Source organism: Pseudophryne corroboree, chromosome 6 (assembly GCF_028390025.1).
Source record: "Pseudophryne corroboree isolate aPseCor3 chromosome 6, aPseCor3.hap2, whole genome shotgun sequence".
NCBI classification, from domain to species: Eukaryota; Metazoa; Chordata; class Amphibia; order Anura; family Myobatrachidae; genus Pseudophryne; species Pseudophryne corroboree.
Window position 1 is genome coordinate 126,402,396 of NC_086449.1, and position 25,642 is coordinate 126,428,037.

At 47.6% G+C, this 25,642-nt stretch overlaps 1 protein-coding gene across 1 annotated transcript in view; it reads right to left on the reverse strand.

The window, feature by feature from the left end:
• MCM3AP (minichromosome maintenance complex component 3 associated protein) overlaps positions 1–25,642 on the reverse strand; it is a 109,594-nt gene that overhangs the window by 6,907 nt on the left and 77,045 nt on the right. The window contains exons 21-27 of the mRNA XM_063931836.1: positions 18,657–18,804; positions 16,536–16,776; positions 16,255–16,352; positions 2,574–2,961; positions 1,820–2,065; positions 1,130–1,250; positions 349–507 (exon numbers count right to left, since the gene is read on the reverse strand). Of these exons, the coding sequence (XP_063787906.1) occupies positions 349–507; positions 1,130–1,250; positions 1,820–2,065; positions 2,574–2,961; positions 16,255–16,352; positions 16,536–16,776; positions 18,657–18,804 (1,401 nt within the window). The remainder of the gene's footprint in view (positions 1–348; positions 508–1,129; positions 1,251–1,819; positions 2,066–2,573; positions 2,962–16,254; positions 16,353–16,535; positions 16,777–18,656; positions 18,805–25,642) is intronic.

The following is a 25,642-nucleotide window of genomic DNA, read 5'->3' on the forward strand; positions in this document are numbered from 1 at the left end:
TGCTCCAGGCTTGATTCAGATTTGTACACAAACTCGCTGGCTTACGCACAAATCCGGTGGTGGGTGATCTGGCCACACACAGGGCCTGTTCTGTGCATGTGTAGACAGAGTTTGGCAATGACTGACAGGCTGCGGCCATTTGGGCGGGAAGAGGACAGCATTACTGTAAACAGGGGCCTCGCTCCTGTTTTCTGGGAGTGTAAAGACCAGGGCTGTATCTTCCGATGCAGGGTTCCTGGCCCCCTTTACAAAGCTGCGCCATATAGAGTAACCTGAATTATGTCAATCATTCTTTAATGTACGCTGTGATTATGGAGAAACTGTCTAATTGGTGACATCAAGCCTTACCTTTCATTTTCCTTTTTCTCAGCTAACACTGCACGGTTCAGCTGTGATAGAAGAGGCTTCAGGTAAGACAGCTCTGCATTATCCTGTTCTTCAAGTGTTACACAGGGAGAGCACAGACTATGGGATACTGGCAAATGGAGCGTTCTCCTGCACGGTGGGCTGCAGTGAGGGGGTGATAGAACACACAGGTGAGTAGCAGCACAGAACATACATACTATAATACTGTATATTCCAATATCTAATTCAAATCTATACATAGAAGCTTGCATACTTTTAATTAGTAATCTAGGCTCAGTAGGCTGAGAATGTGTTATATACAGAGTCTGACTTACCGTAGAACTCCCACATATATCATATACAAATGAATTCCTTAAGTTTGTTAGAACAGACAAGTGCAATACACAATCCTATTTCCTCCACAGCATATTTTCTGCAAATAGCTAGAACACATAATTGTCCTTTAAAATGTAAAACCCTACTTCCAGTGTTAATTTTGACAAGGATGTGAAATTTAGTTTTAGTCACTTTTTTTTTTCTTTTTAGTCAAAATTTTCATTGACAAAATGAACACTGCTCGTATCAGACCGGTGTTTTGCCTTTTTAACCTGGAATGTGTATTTTTTAATTTTGCCACTTTTTCCTCAGTTCTGCCTCTTGGTTTGCTTAAACTGTATTAGGTACTTAGGATTAGTGTGGCTAAGAAGCAATGTCCGTGGTGTCCTAAATGAGCGATTTGATGATGGGTGTATGTGGGCACATCTGTTATAGCTGGGATCATCACCTGTTGTCGGCACACAGAGAATCCATATCTGTGCCGAGGCCAGCCTTCTCCCATGATTCTGGCTGTGAGAAGTTTTTCAAATCCTCCTTGAAGAAATATACAAAAAGATTTTCATGGAAACCTGCGGAAACAGGACAAGTTCTTTATCACCATGGTCTGAAAGACTTTGAAATTAGAGATCATAAAGCAACAAAAAGTTTGAAATGTCCCAAGTTTTCATACCTGTAGACGGGATGGGGCTGTGTGACCGGCGCTAGGGATCCCGGCCGCAGAATTCCCATAAGTGGGAATAGTTCCTGTTAAGCGGAATGCCGACTGTCAGGCGTTTGATCGCTTGGGATCCTGGTGTCGGCATGGTGACCACTGGGATACTGAGTGCTGGTCATATTACCGGATTCCCCATAAAATATATATGTCTTGCATAGTATTTGTCTTTTCAGAAAATCTGAGGCACCAGTGAAGAGGTCGGAACTCTTTCCGACCGAAACAAGTCGAAAACTGCCATATTTCTGACAAGACGGCAGTTTCCGACAAGAATTGGATACACCCCTATAAAGGTGACGCTTCCACTGTTGTAAATAATGCAGTATTCCTGCTTTTGTTTACATTTACATTTTATTACTAATATAAAGATCCTGTTTATTAAAAAAAAAAAAGGTTAATTATAAGCAAAGTACATTTGGGGTTTACCATTGGCATCGACAGGAGGTTCCCAGTCTCGCAGTTTGTGGTTGATACAAAGAGCAATCAAGTCGTCCCAGGGAATATCCTGCACTGATGGCTCAGAGCCTGTAACCCCTCTCTTCTCAAGGCACCGTTCCCTTGTGCGCCAAAGAAGACACCGCACTTCGGAGATGAGCAGCGGGAGAGCATGTGAGGACTGAGAGATCTGAGAAATGTAGTCCATAATCATGGAGCAGACAGGTTTCCAAGGAGCTACAAGTAAGTGAACATGGAAAGGTTTTAAAGAAACTACCAACAGATATGTCCTTAAACATCTTTGCTGCAGTCACACCAAACAGCCCCTCTTGGCACATCAGGCTGCGTGAGAATCTTCTAGCGTATATCTCTGTACCATAGTGCTACAATGTATCAGCTGCAGTTTCTTTCCAATACAAGATCTGTACTTCTCCGTATACAGACTCAGTCACACACACACACACACACACACTACACAAGTGTCATACAAGATTAATCAGCACAGTGTCCTTGTGCATCCTAACCGCATTGTGTTGTCTAAGATGCACTTTCTGCCAAAAAAAAAAAAAAAAAAAAAAAAAAAAAGACGCCCGACAGAGTTGCACAGGAACTCGTGCCATGCATATCGCGCTGCATGGCATATCGAGGCTAGATGAACTGAATCAAAACTTTTTCACTCTTGAGCTATTAGCTACCATAAGCTCTACCAACTTTGTGACCTAGATCTTAAAATGTAATTGCTCACCTTCTGGCGGAGGCTTGTCCATCTGTGGAATCTGAAAGGATAGTGTGGCCTTCCTCAGTGCCGCAAGGTGGTCAGGACTATTCCAGTCAGTAGGTGGCATTAAAGAGCTGCCGTTAGATGCAAACTCTGTTATAGGCCAGGACAGTTCATAAAGTTGCTTTGAGGAAACGGCCTCTGCTAGAAACGCAATAGCATCATTATACAAATCAATGATGGGTGCAGGGTCCTGTGAGGGAAGGCCGGACTTCCTGCGCTCAAACTGATCACGATAAAAGGGATTACTGAACGCGCTCCACACACCATCCTCTATGTACTGTTGGAAAGGGAGCGAGGCTACTTCCAAAGGTGGAGGGCAATGGGACAGTAGGAACTGTACAGCAGAGGAGACCTGTGAAGTCAATATGTAGGAAAAATAGAGGTCAATAAATCAGGGCGAGAATGCAATATTGTTTGCACCACTTTATAATAAGACTACTATAGAAAAAAACAACCAAACATTTAATTTCTGTGAAAGTGTCCTGTGGCTGCACAATACAGGTTGACCCATGATGTAAGATCATGGGTCTTCAACGTGTGGCCCTCCAGCTGTTGTGGAACTACACATCCCAGCGTGCCCTCCTCACTATTAGCCTTAATAGCAAAACTGTGGCAGGGTATGCTGGGATGTGCAGTTCCACAGCAGCTGGAGGGCCGCAGGCTGAAGACCCATGATGTAAATCCTATTACAGTAGCAGCCTGGGGGGAGGAGCTTCTGGTGCAGTGGGGATCCCCTTTATACTGCTGGGACAATATCCTGCCCCCCACCTTCTAAGCACAGTACAAACACATGATGCAGTTTGTATGGACGAGGAGGTAGCTTTCCTTCTGACCTTGGTGTATGAATATAATGCCATCATCTCTGCAAACCTCCCCATCCCCCTGATGCTAAGTAAAATGATTTTAGTAATAGCTACAAAACAATATACCCATTTCCAAATGGGGAGTTTCTTCACTTAGGCCAGTCATTCTCAAACTGTGTGCCTGGGCATCCTGGGGTGCCTCAGGACACTTGCAGGGGTGCCCTGGGGGTGGAGGTTCAGGACCAATTAAAATTATTTATGGTCAATGTAATAGGCAAAACCAGTGCTGGTGGCTGTCAATGATAAAATATGTGACAAACAGAAGCAAATCCTGTCCCTCACCACACAATTTACTTAATTTAATATTTCTTTCTAGATTTCTCAATAAGAAACTTTTGGCCTAGGGTTACCGTGAAAAGAATTATGATCCTCTAGGGCGCCGTGATTCAAAAAAGTTTAAGAACCACTGATTTTAGAGGTTTACAATAAGCAGATTTCTCTTACGTCCTAGAGGCTGGGGACTCCGTAAGGACCATGGGGTATAGACGGGCTCCGCAGGAGACATGGGGACTCTAAAGACTTTAGGACAGAATGGGCGTGCACTGGCTCCTTCCTCTATGCCCCTCCTCCAGACCTCAGTTAGATCCTGTGCCCAGAGGTGACTGGATGCACTGCAGGGGAGCTCTCCTGAGTTTCTCTGAAAAATACTTTTGTTAGGTTTTTTATTTTCAGGGAGCACTGCTGGCAACAGGCTCCCTGCATCGTGGGACTGAGGGGAGAGAAGCAGACCTACTTAAATGATAGGCTCTGCTTCTTAGGCTACTGGACACCATTAGCTCCAAAGGGAGTCGGAACGCAGGTCTCACCCTCGCCGTTCGTCCCGGAGCCGCGCCGCCGTCCTCCTCACAGAGCCGGAAGATAGAAGCCGGGTGAGTATGAGAAGAAAGAAGACTTCAAAGGCGGCAGAAGACTTCATAATCTTCACTGAGGTAACCCACTGCGCGCCATTGCTCCCGACAGATCACACACAACAGGCACTGTACGGGTGCAGGGCGCAGGGGGGCGCACTGGGCAGCATTATTAACCTCAAGGGACACTGGCATATACAATAGATACTGCAGAGGCAGTATATTAATAAACCCCCGCCAGTATAAATAATTTGAGCGGGACCGAAGCCCGCCGGTGAGGGGGCGGGGTTTGATCCTCCCAGCACTAACCAGCGCCATTTTCTCCACAGCACACTGCAGAAGCTGGCTCCCCGGACTCTCCCCTGCTGTACACGGTTACAGAGGGCATAAAAGAGGGGGAGGGGGGGGGGCACATGTATTTGGCGCAGTGAAGTGTATTTATATATATATATATATATATATATATATATATATATATATATATATATATATATTTTACTATAAAAGCGCTGTACTACTTGGATTTTATTCCAGTCCGGGGGCGCTGGGTGTGTGCTGGCATACTCTCTCTCTGTCTCTCCAAAGGGCCTTATTGGGGGAACTGTCTCCATATAGATATATCCCTGAGTTTGTGGGTGTGTCGGTACGTGTGTGTCGGCATGTCTGAAGCGGAAGGCTCATCTAAGGAGGAGGTGGAGCAGATGATAGTGGTGTCTCCGTCGGCAACGCCGACACCTGATTGGTTGGACACGTGGAATGTTTTAAAAATGCAAATGTGACTTTATTACATAAAGATTGGACAAAGCAGAGTCCAGGGAAAAAGCAGGGAGTCAATCCATGGCAACTGGGTCATAGGGCCCTTCAGGGTCTCAAAAAATGTTCCCTATCCCAAATAGCAGACACTGATACCGACACGGATTATGACTCCAGTGTCGACTACGATGATGCAAGGTTACACCCAAGGGTGGCTAAAAGTATTCATTTTATGATTATTGCAATAAAAGATGTTTTGCATATCACAGATGACCCCTCTGTCCCTGACACGAGGGTGCGCATGTATAAGGAAAAGAAACCTGAGGTAACCTTTCCCCCATCTCATGAGCTGAAAGCATTATTTGAAAAAACTTGGGAAACTCCAGACAAGAAACTGCAGATTCCCAAAAGAACTCTTATGGCGTATCCTTTCCCTGCACAGGACAGGGTATGGTGGGAATCCTCGCCCAGGGTGGACAAGGCTTTAACGCGCTTATCCAAGAAGGTGGCACTACAGTCGCCAATACACATACGGGTGCTTTGCTCAGACCGGCAATAGCATCGGCTTGGGTTTGTAGCGCGGTAGCAGATTGGTCAGATACCTTGTCAGCAGATATTGATACCCTAGACAGGGATACCATTTTATTGGCCTTAGGTCACATCAAAGACGCAGTCTTATATGTGAGAGACGCTCAGAGAGACGTCGGGCTACTAGGTTCAAGGGCCAACGCCATGGCGATCTCGGCTAGGCGGGCACGGTGGACCCGCCAATGGACGGGTGATGCCGACTCAAAGAGCCATATGAAAGTTTTACCTTACAAGGGTGAGGTTTTATTTGGGGAAGGTCTCGCGGACCTGGTTTCCACAGCTACCGCAAATAAATCTACTTTTTTGACTTATGTTCCCCCACAGCAAAAGAAAACACCACAGTATCAGATGCGGTCTTTTCGGTCGCATAAGTCCAGAAGAGGTCGGGGCTCTTCCTTCCTTGCCAGAGATAAGGATAGAGGGAAAGAATGCCTGCTACGGCCAGTTCCCAGGAACAGAAGTCCTCCCCGGCTTCTACTAAATCCACCGCATGACGCTGGGGCTCCACTGAGGGAGTCCGCACCGGTGAGGGCACGTCTTGGACTCTTCAGCCACGTCTGGGGTCAGTCGGACGTGGGTTCTTGGGCGATGGAAATAGTATCCCAAGGCTACAAGATGAAATTCGAAGAGGTGCCTCCTCGCCGATTCTTCAACTCGGCTTTACCAGCTTCTCCCCCAGAGAGGGAGATAGTTTTAGCTGCAATTCAAAAGCTGTGTCAACAGCTAGCGATTATCAAGGTTCCCCTAATACATCAGGGAAAAGGGTACTATTCAACCTTATTTGTGGTCCCGAAACCGGATGGCTCGGTCAGACCCATTCTAAATTTAAAATCCCTGAACTTGTACTTAAGAAGGTTCAAGTTCAAGATGGAATCGCTCAGGGCAGTTATCTCCAGCCTGGAAGGGGGGGATTTTATGGTGTCACGTACCCATATATCCTCCTCATCAGGCATACCTGAGATTCGCTGTACAAAACTGTCATTACCAGTTTCAGATGTTCACCAAAGTAATTGCCCCTGCGCAGGCAAGGAGTCACAATTATCCCGTACTTGGACGATCTCCTGATAAAAGTGAGATCAAAGGAACAGTTGCAGAAAAGCGTGTCGCTCTCCCTGAGAGTACTACAGCAACATGGCTGGATTCTAAATCCACCAAAGTCGCAGTTGGTTCCAACGACTCGGCTGTCTTTCTTAGGCATGATTCTGGACACAGAACAAAAGAGGGGTTTTCTCCCAATGGAAAAAGCCAGGAACTCCAGAACATGGTCAGAGACCTGTTAAAACCGAAAAGAGTGTCAGTCCATCAATGCACTCGAGTACTGGGGAAAATGGTGGCGACCTACGAGGCCATCCCCTTCGACAAGTTTCATGCGAGGACTTTTCAGTGGGACCTTCTGGACAAGTGGTCCGGGTACCACCTTCAAATTAATCAGAAAATAACCCTGTTCCCCAGGGCCAGGGTGTCTTTCCTGTGGTGGCTGCAGAGTGCTCACCTTCTAGAGGGTCGCAGGTTCGGCATTCAGGACTGGGTTCTGGTGACCACGGACGTGAGCCTCCGAGGATAGGGAGCAGTCACACAAGGAAGGAATTTTCAGGGACTGTGGTCAAACCAGGAGGCTTGTCTACACATCAACATACTGGAATTAAGGGTCATATACAACGGCCTACGACAAGCGGAGAATATTCTTCGCGACCTACCGGTTCTGATTCAATCAGACATCGTCACAGCCGTGGCTCATGTAAACCGCCAAGGCGGGACAAGGAGCAGAGTGGCAATGGCGGAAGCCACCAGGATTTTTGCGCTGGGCAGAAAATCACGTAAGCGCTCTCTCAGCAGTCTTCATTCCTGGAGTGGACAACTGGGAAGCAGACTTCCTCAGCAGACACGATCTCCATCCAGGAGGTGGGGACTTCATCAAGAAGTTTTTGCAGAAATAACAAGTCTTTGGGGACTTCCTCAAATAGACATGATGGCGTCACGCCTCAACAAGAAGCTTCGGAGGTATTGTGCCAGGTCAAGGGACCCTCAGGCAGTAGCGGTGGACGCCCTGGTGACACCATGGGTGTTTTCAGTCGGTCTATGTGTTCCCTCCTCTTCCTCTCGTCTCAAAAAATAGGATTTTGGTACTTACCAGGTAAATCCTTTTCTTTGAATCCATAGGGGGCACTGGAGTACTCTTGGGATATGGACGGGCTTCCGTAGGAACAGCACTGAATATTTAAATTTAGAACACTCCACCCCTCCATATCCCAGAGTACCTCAGTGTACTACCTCAGTATTTTTTACTGAGCCGAACAGGAACTATAGAGAGGTTGACAATGGAGAATTCCTATAACATAACGGACAACAACAAAGTTGACACATAACGTTACTGACAACTAAACAGTTGACACCATAACCGATAGACCTTTATAATTTGAACCAATCGGTGAAAATGTGTTACCATAAGCTCCTCTGAGCTTAATACAACCCAGGTAAAACTACTCTGGGTGGGCGTCCAGTGCCCCCTATGGATTCAAAGAAAAGGATTTACCTGGTAAGTACCAAAATCCTATTTTCTTTATCATCCACTAGGGGTCACTGGAGTACTCTTGGGACGTACCAAAGCTTCCCCCGTGGGCGGGAGAGCTGTTTGGCACCTGTAACAGTAGGCGGCCAAAGCTAGATGCTGATGCCGCAAACGTATCAAACTTGTAAAAGCGCACAAACGTGTGCACTGAAGACCATGTAGCCGCACGGCAAAGCTGCGTCGTAGAAGCTCCTCGACCAGCTGCCCATGAAGTTCCCACAGAACGTGTGGAATGAGCGGTTACTGATGTAGGTGGTTGTAACCTAGCATGAAGGTAAGCCTGACGTACGGTTAGTTTTATCCATCTGGATAAGGTTTGTTTAGACGCTGGCCAACCCATCTTGGCAGCATCATAGAGAACAAACAACGTATCCGTCTTACGAACTGAAGACGTTCGGGATACATAAACGCGTAATGCGCATACCACATCCAGAGTTCCAGAATGTGCTGTCAACACAGGAACTACTATTGGTTGATTGATGTGAAAAGATGACACTACCTTTGGTAAGAAAGCGGGATTCGTCCGAAGTTCCGCTCTGTCATCATGAAACACCAAATACGGTGATTTGCATGACAAGGCACCCAAATCCGAAACACGCCTTGCCGAAGCTAAGGCTAGAAGAAAAATTGTTTTCCAAGTGAGAAACTTTATATCCACTTGCTGTAAGGGTTCAAAATATGAAGACTGTAAGAACTCTAAAAACCAGATTCAAGTCCCATGGCGCTGTAGGTGGAATGAATGGAGGCTGTACTCTGAGGACACCTTGGAGAAAAGTGCGTATAGACGGCAATAGAGCCAATCGTCTTTAAAAGTAAATTGACAAAGCAGATACCTGCACCTTTAGTGTAGATAAACGCAGTCCTTCATCTAACCCTGTTTGTAGAAACAACAAAAGGCGGTATAACTTGAAAGATGATGTCGGAAACTTCCGCGCCTCACACCAACCTATATAGGCACGCCATATTCTGTAATAATGAGCTGCCGTAACCGGCTTCCTAGCTCGTAACATGGTTGGTATAACCGAATCTGGAATGCCCTCTCTTCTTAAGAGGGCGGTCTCAACAGCCACCCCGTCAAACGCAGACGCGCTAAATCGGGGTAAAGGAACGGACCCTGTTGTAACAGGTCTGGACGTAGTGGGAGCGGCCAAGGATCGTCTGCGAGTAGTCCTCGGAGATCCGAGAACCAAGCTCTCCGAGGCCAATGAGGCGCCACTAGTATGACTGTGACAGACTCTCTTTTGATCCGTTTTAGCACCAGAGGGAGCAACGGAAACGGCGGAAACAGATACACAAGACTGTACGGCCATGCGACAGTGAGAGCGTCCACCGCCACTGCCTTTGGATCTCTTGTTCTGGACACATACTGGAACGTTTGGTGATTGTGTCGAGACGCCATCAGGTCCACCTGAGGATAACCCCATCGCTGAACCAACATGTGAAACACTTCTGGATTTAATGCCCATTCGCCTGGATGAAAATCCCGACGACTGAGATAATCCGCTTCCCAGTTGTCCACTCCCGGAATGAACACGGCCGACAACATCACCTGGTGGCATTCCGCCCAATTGAGGATTCGAGCTACTTCCCGCATTGCCATGCGGCTTCTCGTTCCTCCTTGTTTGTTGATGTATGCGACCGCCGTCGCATTGTCTGACTGCACTTGGACAGGCTGAGAGCGAAGCATGTGCACTGCTTGTCGTAGCGCATTGTAAATTGCGCGGAGTTCCAGGACATTTATAGACAGCAATTTTTCGTGATCCGCCCAGAGACCCTGGAGCTGACAATTTTGAATTACCGCTCCCCAACCTCTGAGACTGGCGTCCGTAGTTAGAATTATCCAATTCCAGCCTCCGAACCGTCTTCCTGCGGTTAAATTGTGTTCCTTAAGCCACCAGAGCAGAGATACTCTTGCCCTTGGCGACAACCTCACCCTGTGGTGAATCTGCAGATGCGAGCCCGACCACTGGGCGAGCACATTCAGTTGAAAAGGACGCGAGTGAAATCTTCCGAACTGAAGCGCTTCGAAAACTGCCACCATTGTGCCTAAGAGGCGAATGCACAAGTGTACCGACACTGTGCGTGGCTTGAGCACTAATTGTACTAGATGGCGTAGAATTTGTACTTTCTGCTGTGGTAGGTAAATTCTTTGATTGACCGTATCGAGAATCATACCTAGGAATTGAAGGCGTTGAGACGGAATTAGATGTGATTTCTTGAAGTTGACAATCCAACCGTGGTGAACCAGTACATCGTATGTTAGCAGCACATGTTGGAGAAGTATCTGTTGAGACGGTGCTTTGATGAGCAGATCGTCTAAATACGGAACTATTGTCACTCCCAGGGATCTGAGATGAGCTATCATCACAGACATCACTTTGGTGAATACCCGAGGCGCTGATAACAGGCCAAACGGTAGAGCCTGAAACTGGTAATGGTTTCTGATGAGGCTGACAAATTGGAATGTGTAAGTACGCATCCTTGAGATCTAGCGCAATCATAAATTCCTTTGGCTCTAAACCCGCAATCACCGAGCGCAGAGACTCCATTTTGAATCTGTAGTAAGTTACGTACTGATTGAGACCCTTTAAGTTCAATATTGGTCTGACTGAGCCATCCGGCTTTGGTACCACAAACAGACTTGAATAATAACCCTGACCCTGTTGGTGTACAGGGACCGGAATCAAAACTGCCGAATCCAGTAGGGACTGAATGGCAATTTGCAGAACCGTCCTCTTGTCGTCCGACAGAGGCAATCCTGTCTTGAAAAACCGCAGAGGCGGAAGACAGTCGAACTCTATTTTGTAACCTTTTAACACTAAATTGCGGATCCACCCATCCGCGGATGTGTGGAACCACGCCAAATGGAACGTCTGAAGGCGTGCTCCCACAATCGGAGATGTCATGCCACTGGCTTGTCGCCTTAGCGTCCTGGCGAGTTGTGTTGGTTTGTTGGAAACCACGTCCTCGCCCACGTCTAGCAGGCGTGGCTGTTCCTCTGCCACGTCCTCGAAAGGGCTGAGGTCTAAAAGATTTGAACGAAGGTCCAGCGTACCTTCTTCTTGATACCGGTGGAGGCAATGTAAGAAAACAGACTTACCTCCCGTAGCCTCAACAATCCATGCGTCCAATTCAGGACCAAACAACTTCTTGCCATTGTAAGGCAACGCCTCTATACCTCGTTTGACCTCTGCCTCCGCATGATAAGCACGCAGCAAGAGTGCTCTTCGTGCCGTTACTAGCGACGATGAAATACGAGAAGTGAGCTGACAGACGTCAGTAGACGCTGTGCAGAGATACTCTACAGCCTCACTCATTTGATTTACAAGTAGTATCAGGTTTTCGTCATGTAAAGCAGATTTGAGTTCTGTAACCTGCTGCTACATACATGGATTTTAGCATAGTTTCTTAAGCGTAGTAGCTGCTGGCACTGGTATGGTTAATTTCTTGGTAAGTTTTGACACTGAAGAATCAACTATTGGTGGATTCTCCCATGTACATGTTACGGAGTCTGGAAACGGGTAACTAGACTTAAATCTGCGAGGTATAGAAAACCGTTTATCTGGATTCCGTCGTGTTTCTACTAACATCTGATTAAGAGATTCCGACACAGGAAAACTTATCGGAGTTTTTTGTCGTTTAGTAAATACGACCTGATCATTTGTGAGAGGCTCCTCAGTTTCAGTAAACTTCAGAGACTGACGTACCGCTCTGATGAGATCATCAATGCCGGAACTATTAAAATCCTCGCCATCTGACTCCACTTCGCCCTCCTCACCCTCATCTTGTTCCGTGAGGTCTGGCATGGAATCGTCAGAGTGCAACATAGCAGAAACTGGAAAATCATAAGACATATGAAATTTATCCCGTTTACCCAAAATGGATTTGGACCTTACGCAAGGCTGAGACGCCTCCGGTAGTTCTGGCGGTTTCACCCTAGACTCAGATCTTGCCGTTTCCCGCTCCTGATGAGCGGCGGTCATACCCCACGGAGGGTCCGGTGAGGACATTGTTGTAAAACTGGAGCAGAAATGGTATTCTGAACCGAATCCACAAAACATACTGTACATGTGGTAGATCCATCCGGTAACACACTGCTACAGACTCTGCAATTATGCTTTTTAGTTTTTGCTGGTGCCTTACTCATTATGGCGACAGACAATACAATACACAAAAACAGACACTTGCACGACTCAGTAAAATAGCAGTAAGGTGTCTCTATATATATATCTGGCCAAGTGCAGTACACGTGGCCAGTACTATGAAATGTGATCCCAAATTTCCACTAACACCCCTGCGCCTCCGGTGGAGTAGAGATGTAGGACAGGAACGTTCTGGAATCACAGAGGAAGACACAGGAAGCATGTTAAAATGGTTGCCATGCTATTCTTACACATATAATCCTAGTGCTGGTTACAAACTTTCACTGATTATAATTCTGCAAATATTTTGCAGCCTAGCATCTGCTGGTGCTGCAGTATTTCTTATGCCGCTCTATTGCCCCCTTATTTATTGCCCCCCCCCCCCTCTGCCTCACCCTTGTGGTAATGCCTGCATGCTCTTTCAGATTCAGAGCAGCGGCAGCGCAGCGTGTGGGGCCCCAGCGGGTATCGCCGAGCGGATCGCCTTTGAGCCCGGGTGAGCAGCGCGTAACACAGCGGTGGGACCCGGAGCAGTAGCGGCGGCCGGCGCCGTGAGCGGGAGAGCAGCGGCGGGCGGCGCCGTGTGAGCGGAAGAGCAGCGGCGGCCGGAGCCGTTGTGAGTGGGGAGAGCAGCGGCGGCCGGAGCCGCTGTGAGTGGGGAGAGCAGCGGCTGCCGGAGCCGTGTGCGGCGGCGGCCGGAGGCAGTCTGTCCCCGAGTTCTTTAACAATGTCCCCACACCTCGGGGCGGCAGCGGGAGCTGACCGCCCCGTTCACCTACCTTCAGTCCTGCAGCTTGTGAGGAGGCTCCGACGGGGCTTCTTAGTAAGCGCCGGCCAGCCTGTGCAGGATCTGTGTGTGGCTGTGTGGGAGCTCTTTCAGAGAGGCCCGACACGCCCCTGCTGCTATCAGCAGCTGCACTATCCCTGACCCTGCCTTTTGGAAGGGGGAAAGGGATGTATAAAAATAGAGAAATATAAAAATAAAAATATTCAAAGTAATTGTGACTCTTAGCCACAGAGCTGTTACTACTTCGAGCACAGAAAAAACACTGAGGTAGTACACTGAGGTACTCTGGGATATGGAGGGATGGAGTGTTCTAAATTTAAATATTCAGTGCTGTTCCTACGGAAGCCCGTCCATATCCCAAGAGTACTCCAGTGACCCCTAGTGGATGATAAAGAAATATTGAGAATCATAAGACGAAAAAGAGTGCAGACAATACTCATTGTTCCAGATTGGCCTCGAAGGGCCTGGTATTCAGATCTTCAGGAACGGCTCACATAAGATCCATGGCCTCTTCCTCTCAGGGAGGACCTGTTGCAGCAGGGGCCCTGCGTGTTCCATGACATACCGCGGTTACGTTTGACGGCATGGCGGTCGAACATCGAATCCTAGCTGGGAAGGGTATTCCGGAAGAAGTCATCCCTACTCTGATAAAGGCTAGGAAGGAGGTGACGGCGAAACATTATCACCATATCTGGAGGAAGTATGTTTCTTGGTGTGAAGCCAAGAATGCTCCTATACAGAAGCTTTCCATTTGGGCCGTTTTCTCCACTTTCTACAGACAGGAGTGGATATGGGCCTACAGTTAGGCTCCATTAAGGTACAGATTTCGCCCCTATCTATATTCTTCCAGACAGAATTGGCTTCTCTCCCTGAAGTCCTGACTTTTGTAAAGGGAGTGCTGCACATCCAGCCCCCCTTTTGTGCCCCCAGGGGCACCATGGGACCTTAACGTGGTGTTACAGTTCCTAAAATCTCACTGGTTTGAGCCTCTTCAAACGGTTGAATTAAAGTTTATCACTTGGAAGGTGGTCATGTGTTGGCCTTGGCATCTGCAAGGCGGGTGTCCGAATTGGCGGCCTTGTCTCATAAGAGCCCCTATCTCATTTTCCATGTGGATAGAGCAGAGTTGAGGACTCGTCCTCAATTTTTACCTAAGGTGGTGTCATCGTTTCATATGAACCAACCTATTGTGGTGCCTGTGGTTATGGGAGACTTGGAGGATTCCAAATCCCTTGATGTAGTCAGGGCCTTAAAAATTTACGTAGCCAGGACGGCTCGGATTAGGAAAACAGAAGCTCTGTTTGTCCTGTTTGCGGCCAACAAGGTTGGCGCTCCTGCTTCTAAGCCGAATATGGCTCGCTGGATCTGTAACACGATTCAGCAGGCTCATTCTACGGCTGGATTGCCAGTACCAAATTTGGTAAAGGCCCATTCCACTAGGAAGGTGGGCTCTTCTTGGGCGGCTGCACGAGGCGTCTCGGCTTTACAGCTTTGCCGAGCGGCTACTTGGTCGGGTTCAAACACTTTTGCAAAATTCTACAAGTTTGATACCCTGGCTGAGGAGGACCTCCTGTTTGCTCAATCGGTGCTGCAGAGTCATCCGCACTCTCCCGCCCGGTTTGGAGCTTTGGTATAATCCCCATGGTCCTTACGGAGTCCCCAGCATCCTCTAGGACGTAAGAGAAAATAAGATTTTAAACCTACCGGTAAAACTTTTTCTCCTAGTCCGTAGAGGATGCTGGGCGCCCGTCCCAGTGCGGACAAAATTCTGCAAGACTTGTATATAGTTGTTGCTTACATAAGGGTTATGTTACAGTTAAGATCAGTCGTTGGCTGATACTGTTTTGTTCATACTGTTAACTGGTTACGTATATTCCAGGTTATACGGTGTAGATGGTGTGGGCTGGTATGAATCTTGCCCTTAGATTAACAAAAATCCTTTCCTCGTACTGTCCGTCTCCTCTGGGCACAGTTTCTCTAACTGAGGTCTGGAGGAGGGGCATAGAGGGAGGAGCCAGTACACACCCATTCTATCCCAAAGTCTTTAGAGTGCCCATGTCTCCTGCGGAGCCCGTCTATGCCCCATGGTCCTTACGGAGTCCCCAGCACCCTCTACGGACTAGGAGAAAAAGATTTACCGGTAGGTTTAAAATCTTATTTTTACATTATGTTACATGAATAAGCATGTCTAGATTGTGTTACGTTAAAACCAATTCTTTTACAAGTGAATCTTTGTTTTTCTCCATGTGTTCTTATTTTCTGGAAGATGTACAAGTTATTGGCCAAATAAGGGATGAAGTTTCCTGAATTACTGCATACGAGAACTGTGGATGCAAATGCCTCATTGTAGCTCTGCTTACAGAGTTGTAATGCAATGCTTTTAAGGGAGATGGTGCAAAGTGCATTATAGTGGAACAGCGGTGTACACATTATAAAAACATTAATAAGATACCCATCAAACGTCCCACTTTTTAGGCACTGTCCCGGCGTCACACCCACAGGCTGCAGTGTCCTGCATGAGGGGACATCGGCGGATAGATACCATGCGCATCTAAACAGTACTGTGGCAGCCCAGCAGCTCGGGGTAGGCTGGCACGCCTCCAGAGTGATGCAATTGGGGGTGTGATCAGAGGCCACATCCCCTTTCCAGGACACCACCCCCATTTTTCAGATGCGAGCAGGGAGTCCCGACTCCACACTCCCATATGTTGAGAGGTATACTCATAGACCTATCCTTTTTGTGCCATATGGAACAAGAGCCTGACACAATTCTCGTGCTGTTCACTTTTTCCTACTTTTTGTTACTTCTTTCTCCATTGTGCTACCTCTTCCTCACCTCTGTATCTTCGTTCGCTTACAGTGTAGTAGGTATTTATGTTCAGTATTTGTCAAGGCAAACCACAAAGGCACGCTACGCAGTGCTATTTGGCGTAAATGGAGGACAGGAGTATGTGGACACATCGGTCATTTATTCTCATAATTCCACCCAAAATGTTTTGTTAAGAGAACACTTTACACTCCTGCCATACTAGAAGCAGCAAAAGATAGCTCATTTTACTTTCCTGATGCCTTCTTAAACATTGTGTGAGACTTACCATGTCAGACCCTTTTAAGTTATTCACAGCAACAGGTATTGTGAGCACAAGATAATCAGATATGAGACCACACGAAACTAGGTCAGGAAGTTTGAGTTCTAAGAAAAGAGAGACAATAACACTGTAAACTGTAATGAAAAGAACACTTAAAAGCACATATTAGTGGGTGTAATGATGCCACGTATCAGCTGACATGTATAGATGGGAGAATAAAGTTTGCAATGGGGCTGCTAGGTCACAGATTGCCAGAGTCCAAAGTTGGCACTATAATTCCCACTGACCTTCCTCCACCTCTCTCTCCGAGTCTGGGTGAGATCCTGGTACCAGGACAGCAAGACTTGGTGGCGGCTTGAAGGGCTTTGCTTGGAGAAGCTGCTTCAGCTGCACTAGTGCAGAGAGCCAATACACATCAGTTGCGTGTGACAGAGGCGGTAACAGGAGGAGAACCCCACTGGTTCCCAGCAATTCCTTCTTGTACTCTGCTTGCTCCAACTCTGTGTCGGTGAGAGGGCCATGTACCACCTGCCAAATATAAGAGGTAGGACACTCAGTACATTTCAGGTAACAAGCATCCAAATAAAAATTACCACTTCAAAATCAATGGTTAGGTGGACTGAACGGACCAATAACAGGACTACATTTCTTCTTGTGAAATGGTGTGATAAATTAAAGGAACTCTAGAGCCATATATACTATTTTCACTTTGTATTCATCAAATGAAAATATTAAACGGAGACTGTAATAAACAAACATACATTCTTAACACAGCACTTTGACTTATTTCTACGTTGGTGCTAATTAAGCTGCTTGCACAGTTATACTCTATTATTTGCTTTCTCTTCCCCATGATCTTTTTATCTCCTCCCCGTACTTTCCTGTAAGCAGCGGCGTTTCTTGAGAGGAGGGGACCCGTGTGCAGACCCCCTCCTCGCCTGTAGCCGTCACCGCCGCTGTTAGCGCTCTCAGCACTGAGACTCTGGCACAGTGCCAGTCTCTAGCGATCAGTGCGCTAGCAGCGGCGGTGACGGCTACAGGAGAGGAGGGGGCCAACAAACAGCCACCGATGGATGCCGGAACGTTAAGTATAGTAGAAATGGGTGCAGTGTGGGCCCCCTCTGGACCCAGGGGCCCGTGTGCACCGCACACACTGCACCCATTATAGATACGCCGGTGCCTGTAAGTCTTAAAGTGTGATAATACGCTCACAATATTATAGCTCTAGTTATGGCCTAAGAGTAATGGTCGTGTGACTGGCTTGAATGCAGGATAGAGCGTCATTACAAACAATAGCCACATCTGGAGTGGTCTGAAACTATGGCTGGCAATGAAGTGACAGGCAACTCCCTGAATTTGTTCATAGAAACTTGTAGGCATCTAGTCACACCCTAGCTACTGTGGAATTACCCATGCAAGCACGTTGTGACAGTTTTGCTGTAGCAAAGCATGCTGGGATGTGTAGTTCTATAGCAGTTGGAGTGCCACACATTGCCTACCTTTTAGCCAACTAGTAAATGCATTTCTATGTGCTTGACAAACAATAGATTTTTATAATTCAATTCAATCCTATTTTCTGAGTCCACTGGGGGAAGCTGCAAACACTGATGTACAGAGGCTTTGCACTGAGGCTTGTTAAGTTTTAAATTTGCCTTTAAAAGTTTAAGCTCCTCCCCCTGAACTCCTACCAGGAACTAGTTACTTCCTAAGAAAATCCCAAGGATAGAACCAAGTAAGAGTGAGAGAGCCCGAATTTGAAAATGATGGACTGAATGATATATATGAGAATGCTCTAGTCCACAGATCACATGAGCTCACATAAATGCAGTTGATGACAGACCACAAAGACTCCATCTTTCATTGGTCCACATGAAGCTGAATGTTTAGGAATTTTAGGTTCTGAATGGGTCAACTGATTAGCACCCCCCACCTAACCTTCTGGCAATGGGGACCCTGCACCCACTCCTCCTGTGCAAGTCTTGGACCAAGGGCTGAGTGTAACTAACAGCCTAACTCATTTACTTGGCCTAGATCCCCACCATTTATCTGTATGCTGTGCCAGTACTGTGCTCAATGGCGAGGGAACCCACCACCAATTGCTGCTAAAAGGGGTTCCCCCTTTCTTAAGGTCTGTAACTTGCTCAATGTTTCCCCCAATGGAGGCAGCAGTGAGGATGTCGATGATGTGTAAAGATAGAAAGAGGAATAAAAAAAGTGTAAAATAAAAAACAATGGCAGATGGCAGCCATGGAGCAAACGCCCAACTTTAGACGGCACTTTGAAAAAACCTTTATTCCCAGCAGGCTGCAGACTTAAAGAGCACTTAAACATTTAGACACAAATTTAAAGGGTATCTGTATATTAAAGAAAGAAAAATGAATCGGAAAACAGATTCCGGACAACCTCACCTTTACACACACATTAACCCGCACAGGGTTTCCTTCTTGAGATTCGAAGGAACTGTACTGTGTCAATGTTTGAACCTGCGGATTCTGATCATCGGAAGGCTGCGCACCTGCCCAGCAAAACTTTGCTTTTAACCATTCAGAGAGAAGACTGTAGCGGAGAATCAAATAATACAACAGATTATATTAAAACTGTGACAATATAGTTACATTAATACTGTACATTACCTGGCACACACAAAAGGCGGAGATGTATCAAACTTTCTGAAGATGACAACAGGATGTGTTGCCCATTCTACAGATGTGTCCTCATACATTTATCCCTTTCTCTGCATATTATTTCCTCACCTTTGTGTCTTAGTTTGTGCACAGTGTACTAGATACAAGGATTAGTGATTCTTGTCACAGAGGAAAGCCACAGAAAAAATAGGATTTTAATTACCTACCGGTAAATCCTTTTCTCGTAGTCCATAAGGGATATTGGGGGAATTTAGTACGATGGGGTATAGACGGGGTCCAAAGGAGCCAATGCACTTTAAATTTCTTCAACTGGGTGTGCTGGCTCCTCCCCTCCCTCTACGCCCCCTCCCACAAGCAGTTATAGGTAAAACAGTGCCGAAGGAGAAAGGACATACTTGGGAGAAGGAACATAACAAAGGGGGTCATTCCGAGTTGTTCGCTCGCAAGCGGATTTTAGCAGATTTGCTCATGCTAAGCCGCCGCCTACTGGGAGTGAATCTTAGCATCTTAAAATTGCGAACGATGTATTCGCAATATTGCGATTACACACCTCGTAGCAGTTTCTGAGTAGCTTCAGACTTACTCGGCATCTGCGATCAGTTCAGTGCTTGTCGTTCCTGGTTTGACGTCACAAACACACCCAGCGTTCGCCCAGACACTCCCCCGTTTCTCCGGCCACTCCTGCGTTTTTTCCGGAAACGGTAGCGTTTTTTCCCACACGCCCATAAAACGGCCTGTTTCCGCCCAGTAACACCCATTTCCTGTCAATCACATTACGATCGCCAGAACGATGAAAAAGCCGTGAGTAAAATTACTAACTGCATAGCAAATTTACTTGGCGCAGTCGCAGTGCAGACATTGCGCATGTGCATTAAGCGGAAAATCGCTGCGATGCGAAGATTTTTACCGAGCGAACAACTCGGAATGACCCCCAATGAGTGGTGAGATTCACACACCAGCACACCACTAACATAAAACAACCAGCAACGGCTGGTAACAAAACAGCAACAGCTGAACAGGTAACCACATAAAAGAGAACCTGCAGACAAGTCAACACACTGAGGCAGGCCCCCAATATCCCTTATGGACTACGAGAAAAGGATTTACCACTAAGTAATTAAAATCCTATTTTCTCTAGCATCCATAAGGGATATTGGGGGAATTTAGTACGATGGGGACGTCCCAAAGCTTCCAGAACAGGCGGGAATGTGCGGAGACGTCTGCAGCACTGCCTGCCCAAACTGGGTATCCTCTTTGGCCAGGGTATCAAACCTGTAGAACGTCACAAAGGTGTACTTCCCCGACCAGGTAGCAGCCCGGCATAGTTGCAAGACAGAGACTCCATGGGCAGCCGCCCAGGAAGACCCCACCGATCTTGTAGAGTGGGTCTTCAGAGACTGTGGAACAGGTAAGGCTGCCGACACACGGGCCTGTTGGATAGTAAGCCTAAGCCAACAAAGCAATGGACTGCTTAGAAGCAGGGCAACCCTTTTTCTGCGCATCATAGAGCACGAACAAGGAATCCGTCTTTCTGATCCGAGCCGTTCTGTTGATATAGATCTTCAATGCTCGCACAGCATCCAATGCATCCAGAGGAGCAGAAGTGTCAGAACTTGACGGAGCAACAATAGGTGGTTTCAAGTGGAACTGCTGCCTAGTTGTGAGCTCCGCTCTGGCCTCGTAAAAGACCAAGTAGGGGATTTTACAAGATAAGGACCCCAATTCTGAGACATGCCTAGCAGAAGCCAGGGACAGTAACATCACCATCTTCCACGTGAGGTATTTGTCTTCTACCGACATCAGAGGTTCAAAGCCGGAGGATTGTAAAAATTCCAACCCTACATTCAAATCTCAGGGTGCCATGGGCGGTCCAAAAGGAAGTTGAATGTGAAGTACCCCTTGCAAGAAGGTCTGAACTTCTGACAACTTCTTCTGGAAGAAATGGAGAGCACTGAAATCTGGACCTTAATGGAACCCAGACGTAAACCCTTATCCACACCTGCAGGAAACGGAGGAAACGTAACAAGTGGAACTCTGCAGGCAGATACGTGCATTCCTTGCACCAAGAGACATATCTCCTCCAGATATGATGATAGTGTTTTGACGTCACAGGTTTTCTGGCCTGAACCATGGTAGCTATAACCTTCTTGGAAAGGCCCTTGTGAGCTAGGATGTTCCGCTCAACCTCCATGACGTCAAACGAAGCCGCCGTAAGTCTGGGTAGATGAACGGTCCTTGTGGAAGAAGATCTCTTCTCAGTGGCAGAGGCCAAGGGTCTTCCACGGACATGTCCAGAAGATCTGCGTACCATGCCCTCCGGGGGCAGTCCGGGCAATCAGAATTGCCTGAACTCCTTGATTCCTGATTCGCTTGAGCACCCTTGGGAGCAATGGAATCGGCGGAAACAGGTAGACCAGCCGGTAAGGCCAAGGCGACGTCAGTGCATCTACTGCCCTCGCCTGAGGGTCCCTGCTGGTATGTAAGCAGTCCCAACGAAGCTTCTTGTTGAGTCGAGAAGCCATCACGTCTATTTGTGGGTAGCCCCACCGGTCGATGATCTGCTGAAACACCTCATGATGAAGCCCCCACTCTCCCGGGTGGAGATTGTGACGACTCAGGAAGTCCGCTTCCCAGTTGTCTACTCCCGGAATGAAGATTGCGGACATTGCTCTTGCATTTCTTTCTGCCCAGAGGAGTATCTTTGAACGTCTTGCATGCAAGACCTGCTTTTTGCCCCCTCCTTGTCGATTGATGTACACCACTGCCGTGGCGTTGTCCGACTGCACTTGGATCACATGATCCCTGAGTAGAGGAGTGGCCTGAATGAGAGCATTGTAGATCGCCCGAAGTTCCAGAATGTTGAGTGGAAGCAGGGCTTCGTGGGCTGACTACCTGCCCTGGAACTGAGCCCCCTGGATAACCGCTCCACATCCTCTGAGACTCGCATATTTCGTGAGGAGGATCCAATCCTGAATCCCGAAACTTCGGTCTTTCAGTAGGCTGGAGGACAGCAGCCACCACAGGAGGGAAATCCTGGCCTGAAGTGACGAGCGTATTATCCGGCGCATCTGAAGATGTGATCCGGACCACTTGCTCAGGAGATCCAACTGAAATGTTCTGGCATGGAACCTTCCATACTGGATCGCCTCGTATGAGGCTACCATCTTCCCCAACAATCTCATGCAAAGATGGATGGCTATTTGAGTAGGCCGGAGAACCATGCGGACCATCTCCTGAAAGTGTTCTCGCTTTGTCCTCTGAGAGGAACACTTTCTGTGCCAGAGAATCCAGCAACATTCCCAGGAACAGGAGCCGCTGAGTTGGCTCCAAATGGGACTTCTGCAAATTGAGGATCCACCCATGGTGTGACAGAAGTTGGATAATGCAGTCTATATGGAGCAATAAAAAGCTCCCTGGATCTTGCTTTTATCAGGAGATCGTCCAGGTAAGGGACAATATTGAACCCCTGGACCCAGAGTTGGAACATCATCTCCGCTATCACCTTCGTGAACACCCTTGGAGCTGTGGACAGGTTAAAGGGTAGCGCCTGGAACTCGTAGTGATCGTTCAGCAGGGCAAACCTCAGGTGAGGTGGCCAAATTATGTAGATAGGAGTCTTTTATATCCAGGGAGATCATGAACTCCTGTTCTTCCAGATCCGCAATCACTGCTTGCAAGGATTCCATCTTGAACTTGAAAACCTTTAGGTATGGGTTCAACAATTTTTGATTAAAAATGGGTCTTACCGAATCGTCCGGTTTTGCTACAATGAACAGGTTGGAGTAGTAACCCTTTCCCTGTTGTTGAAGTGGCAGTGGAACAATGACTTGGGACTGGACCAACTTTAGGATGGCCTGTTGCAGCGTAACATGCGTATCCTCCAAAGCTGGTAAGCTTGATTTGAAAAATCGTTGGAGAGGAGCACCGTCGAACTCCAGCTTGTAGCCCTGAGAAATGAAGTCCTTTACCCAGGTAGCCTGGCAGGAACTTTCCCAGATGCGGCTGAAGTGACGCAGCCGTGCTCCCACCTCGAGATTCCCTCGGGGTGGGTGGGTGAACATAGTCATTGTGAGCCCCTGGTGGAAGCTGAACTGGTGCTTTGTTCCTGGGAACCTGCAGCTGCTGGCTTTTTTCCTTACCTCTGGTGCCTCGTTTAGTGTTAGAGGTGCCTCTGCCGAATAGCCACTCCCCTGAGAAAGGGAGAGACTCCACACTACGCTTGTAATCCGCATCTGCTATCCACTGGCGTAACCACAAAGCTCTGCACAACGACACTGCCATGGCAGGAGTTTTTGCATTAAAAGCGCCTATCTCTTTAATAGAGTCGCACAGGACGCGTGCAGTATCCTGAATGTGTTTGATCAGCGTAACCATACACACCAGAGACATATCCCCCGCGAGGCCCTCTTAAACTGGCCCGCCCAGGTGTGAATGGCATGTGTCAACCACCAACCCGCTCACACAGGTCTTTGTGATATACCAGCTGCTGTGGAATAGACTTCAGTGTAGTCTCTAGCTTACTATCCCCAGGGTCCTTCAAAGCCGAGGAGCCAGGGACTGGTAACACCACCTCTTTAGACATTCCCAGTTTTTCCTGCCATCAGGAGAAAATGGGAAAGTGTAAGCAGCGTCTGGTCACCTGGAATTTTTTTATCAGGATTTTTCCAGGTCAACCTTAAACATACCATCTAATTCCTTAGAATCAGGGAAAGTGACGCTAACCTTTTTCTGTGAGGAGAAAAATGACTGCTTTACTGCATCGTCTTCTACTGGGAGTTTTAACACATCCCTGAAAGTAATTATGAGGGGCTCAACCCCTTGTGCAGGAGATGAATCCTCAATAATAGGGTCCAGCTCCTCCCCCTCTTCATTAGTTACTGAGAGTAAGTCAGGCAGCCCACGTTTATGTGGCCCCGAGCTAGGGAGAGGGGCTGTCCTCTGCCTCTTGCAGCCAGGTCTGCTACAGCCTGCTGCAGTCGCTGTGTTTTTTGACTATCTGCAGAGGGCTGAGAGAACGTGTCCACCGTCCAGGGATTTTAACCAGAATGGCTGCTGCACCTCCCCCCCCCCCCTCACAAGCTTGTGAGGACTTGCTACATTGTTCATCAGAAGGGAGAGGGGGGGAGGGGGAGAGAGAATCTGTATGTGCAGAGATGGCATTTACCATATTCACAGGAGACAAAAACTCACACACAACACACAGACACTGTACAAGCATGCCTGCCCTTGATTGGTATGTGAGAAGGAGTCCCAGAAAATGACCAGCCCGCCAAACCTAGCAGACTCCGGGAGACTGCAGGCTGTAACTTTATACTGTGACTCAGTGGAACACCAGTGTTTTGTCCTTAGCAGTACTCTATTTACAAGTATAATAGCTGCTACACTCCTTTCTAACACCCCTTTATGTATCTGGAGTGTTGGAGGAGCTGTATGCCTGCTGCTGCAGGAAGCAGAGGAAGGCTCCAAGAAGCCGCTGGTCCCGCTCTGAGGTAGCTCCGCCCCCTGCAATGGCGCCGGAGCTATACACTTATTCATAATGGCAAATGTCTCCTTTTCGTGTAAAACATAATATAATTACCTGTTTTCACAACCGCTTGTCAGTGTACACAGGGGGCTATAGTGGGTCCCCCCCAGGAGGGTCCCGTATGCCTCCCCTCCGTGTTTGCCACACCATGAACCGGGGCCCCCGGTTTGTACTCACCACTGTCGTCACCTTCAGGCTACTGTTACAGGTGTGCGGCGTGCTACGATTGTGACCACTAAGGCGCAGTGCCCCGCTGCACAACAACCTTTTAGGGTGGTGGTCCTGCAGCGGGAAAGCGGCTCTGACACCTTGCAAGGCCGTTTACTGTCCCCTCACTAACTCCCACGGTGCAGGTATGATGTTGCCCAAACAGCATACTGAAAATAATAAAGATTTAAATGATACTGAAGAAAACTCTCTGGGGCTGCAGAGATGTGCATCCTCTCCTGAGGGCACTTTTTTCTAAACTGCCTGTGGGAGGGGGCATAGAGGGGAGGAGCCAGCACACCCAGTGAAGAAACTTAAAGTGCACTGGCTCCTTTGGATCCCGTTTATACCCCATCATACTAAATTCCCCCAACATCCCTTATGGATGCTAGAGAAAGAATGGTGCATTGTGCGGGTCACTTCTATTGGACCTGTCTTTTGCCTGTTTAGCCTTGGATCTTTTTTTCCTTAATTGTGCTATTTTTTCCTAAATTGAATGTCTTAGGGGGAATTCAATTAGCTGTGGTAATTTGCCACAGGCTAATTGATCCCCCAGGGCTATTCAATTAGTCCCCGCAGGCTGCACTTAACGGGTGACTTCTTTTCGGGTTTGAGAAGACCCAAAAAGAAATCCCCAATAAACAATCTGTTATCAGGTGCCAGAATCATGTTAACACACAGGCCCGGGGACTTCTCCCAGATTCTGTGTGTTAACGCCTGATAACGGTAATTTATCAGGCGAGAATTAAGGGCTCTAATTGAATAGCCCTGGGCGTTACAGCAGCCAGAGGTTACCACCTTTTCCCACATTTACACAGTCTAATCGAATTCCCCCCTTAGGTTGCTTCTAGCGTACTAAGAGATTTAATGAGTGATATCCTTGTTCCCACTCATCAACCAATCAGCTCCTGTCATGTGTTTGAAAAAATAAGAATTTACTTACCGATAATTCTATTTCTCATAGTCCGTAGTGGATGCTGGGACTCCGTAAGGACCATGGGGAATAGCGGCTCCGCAG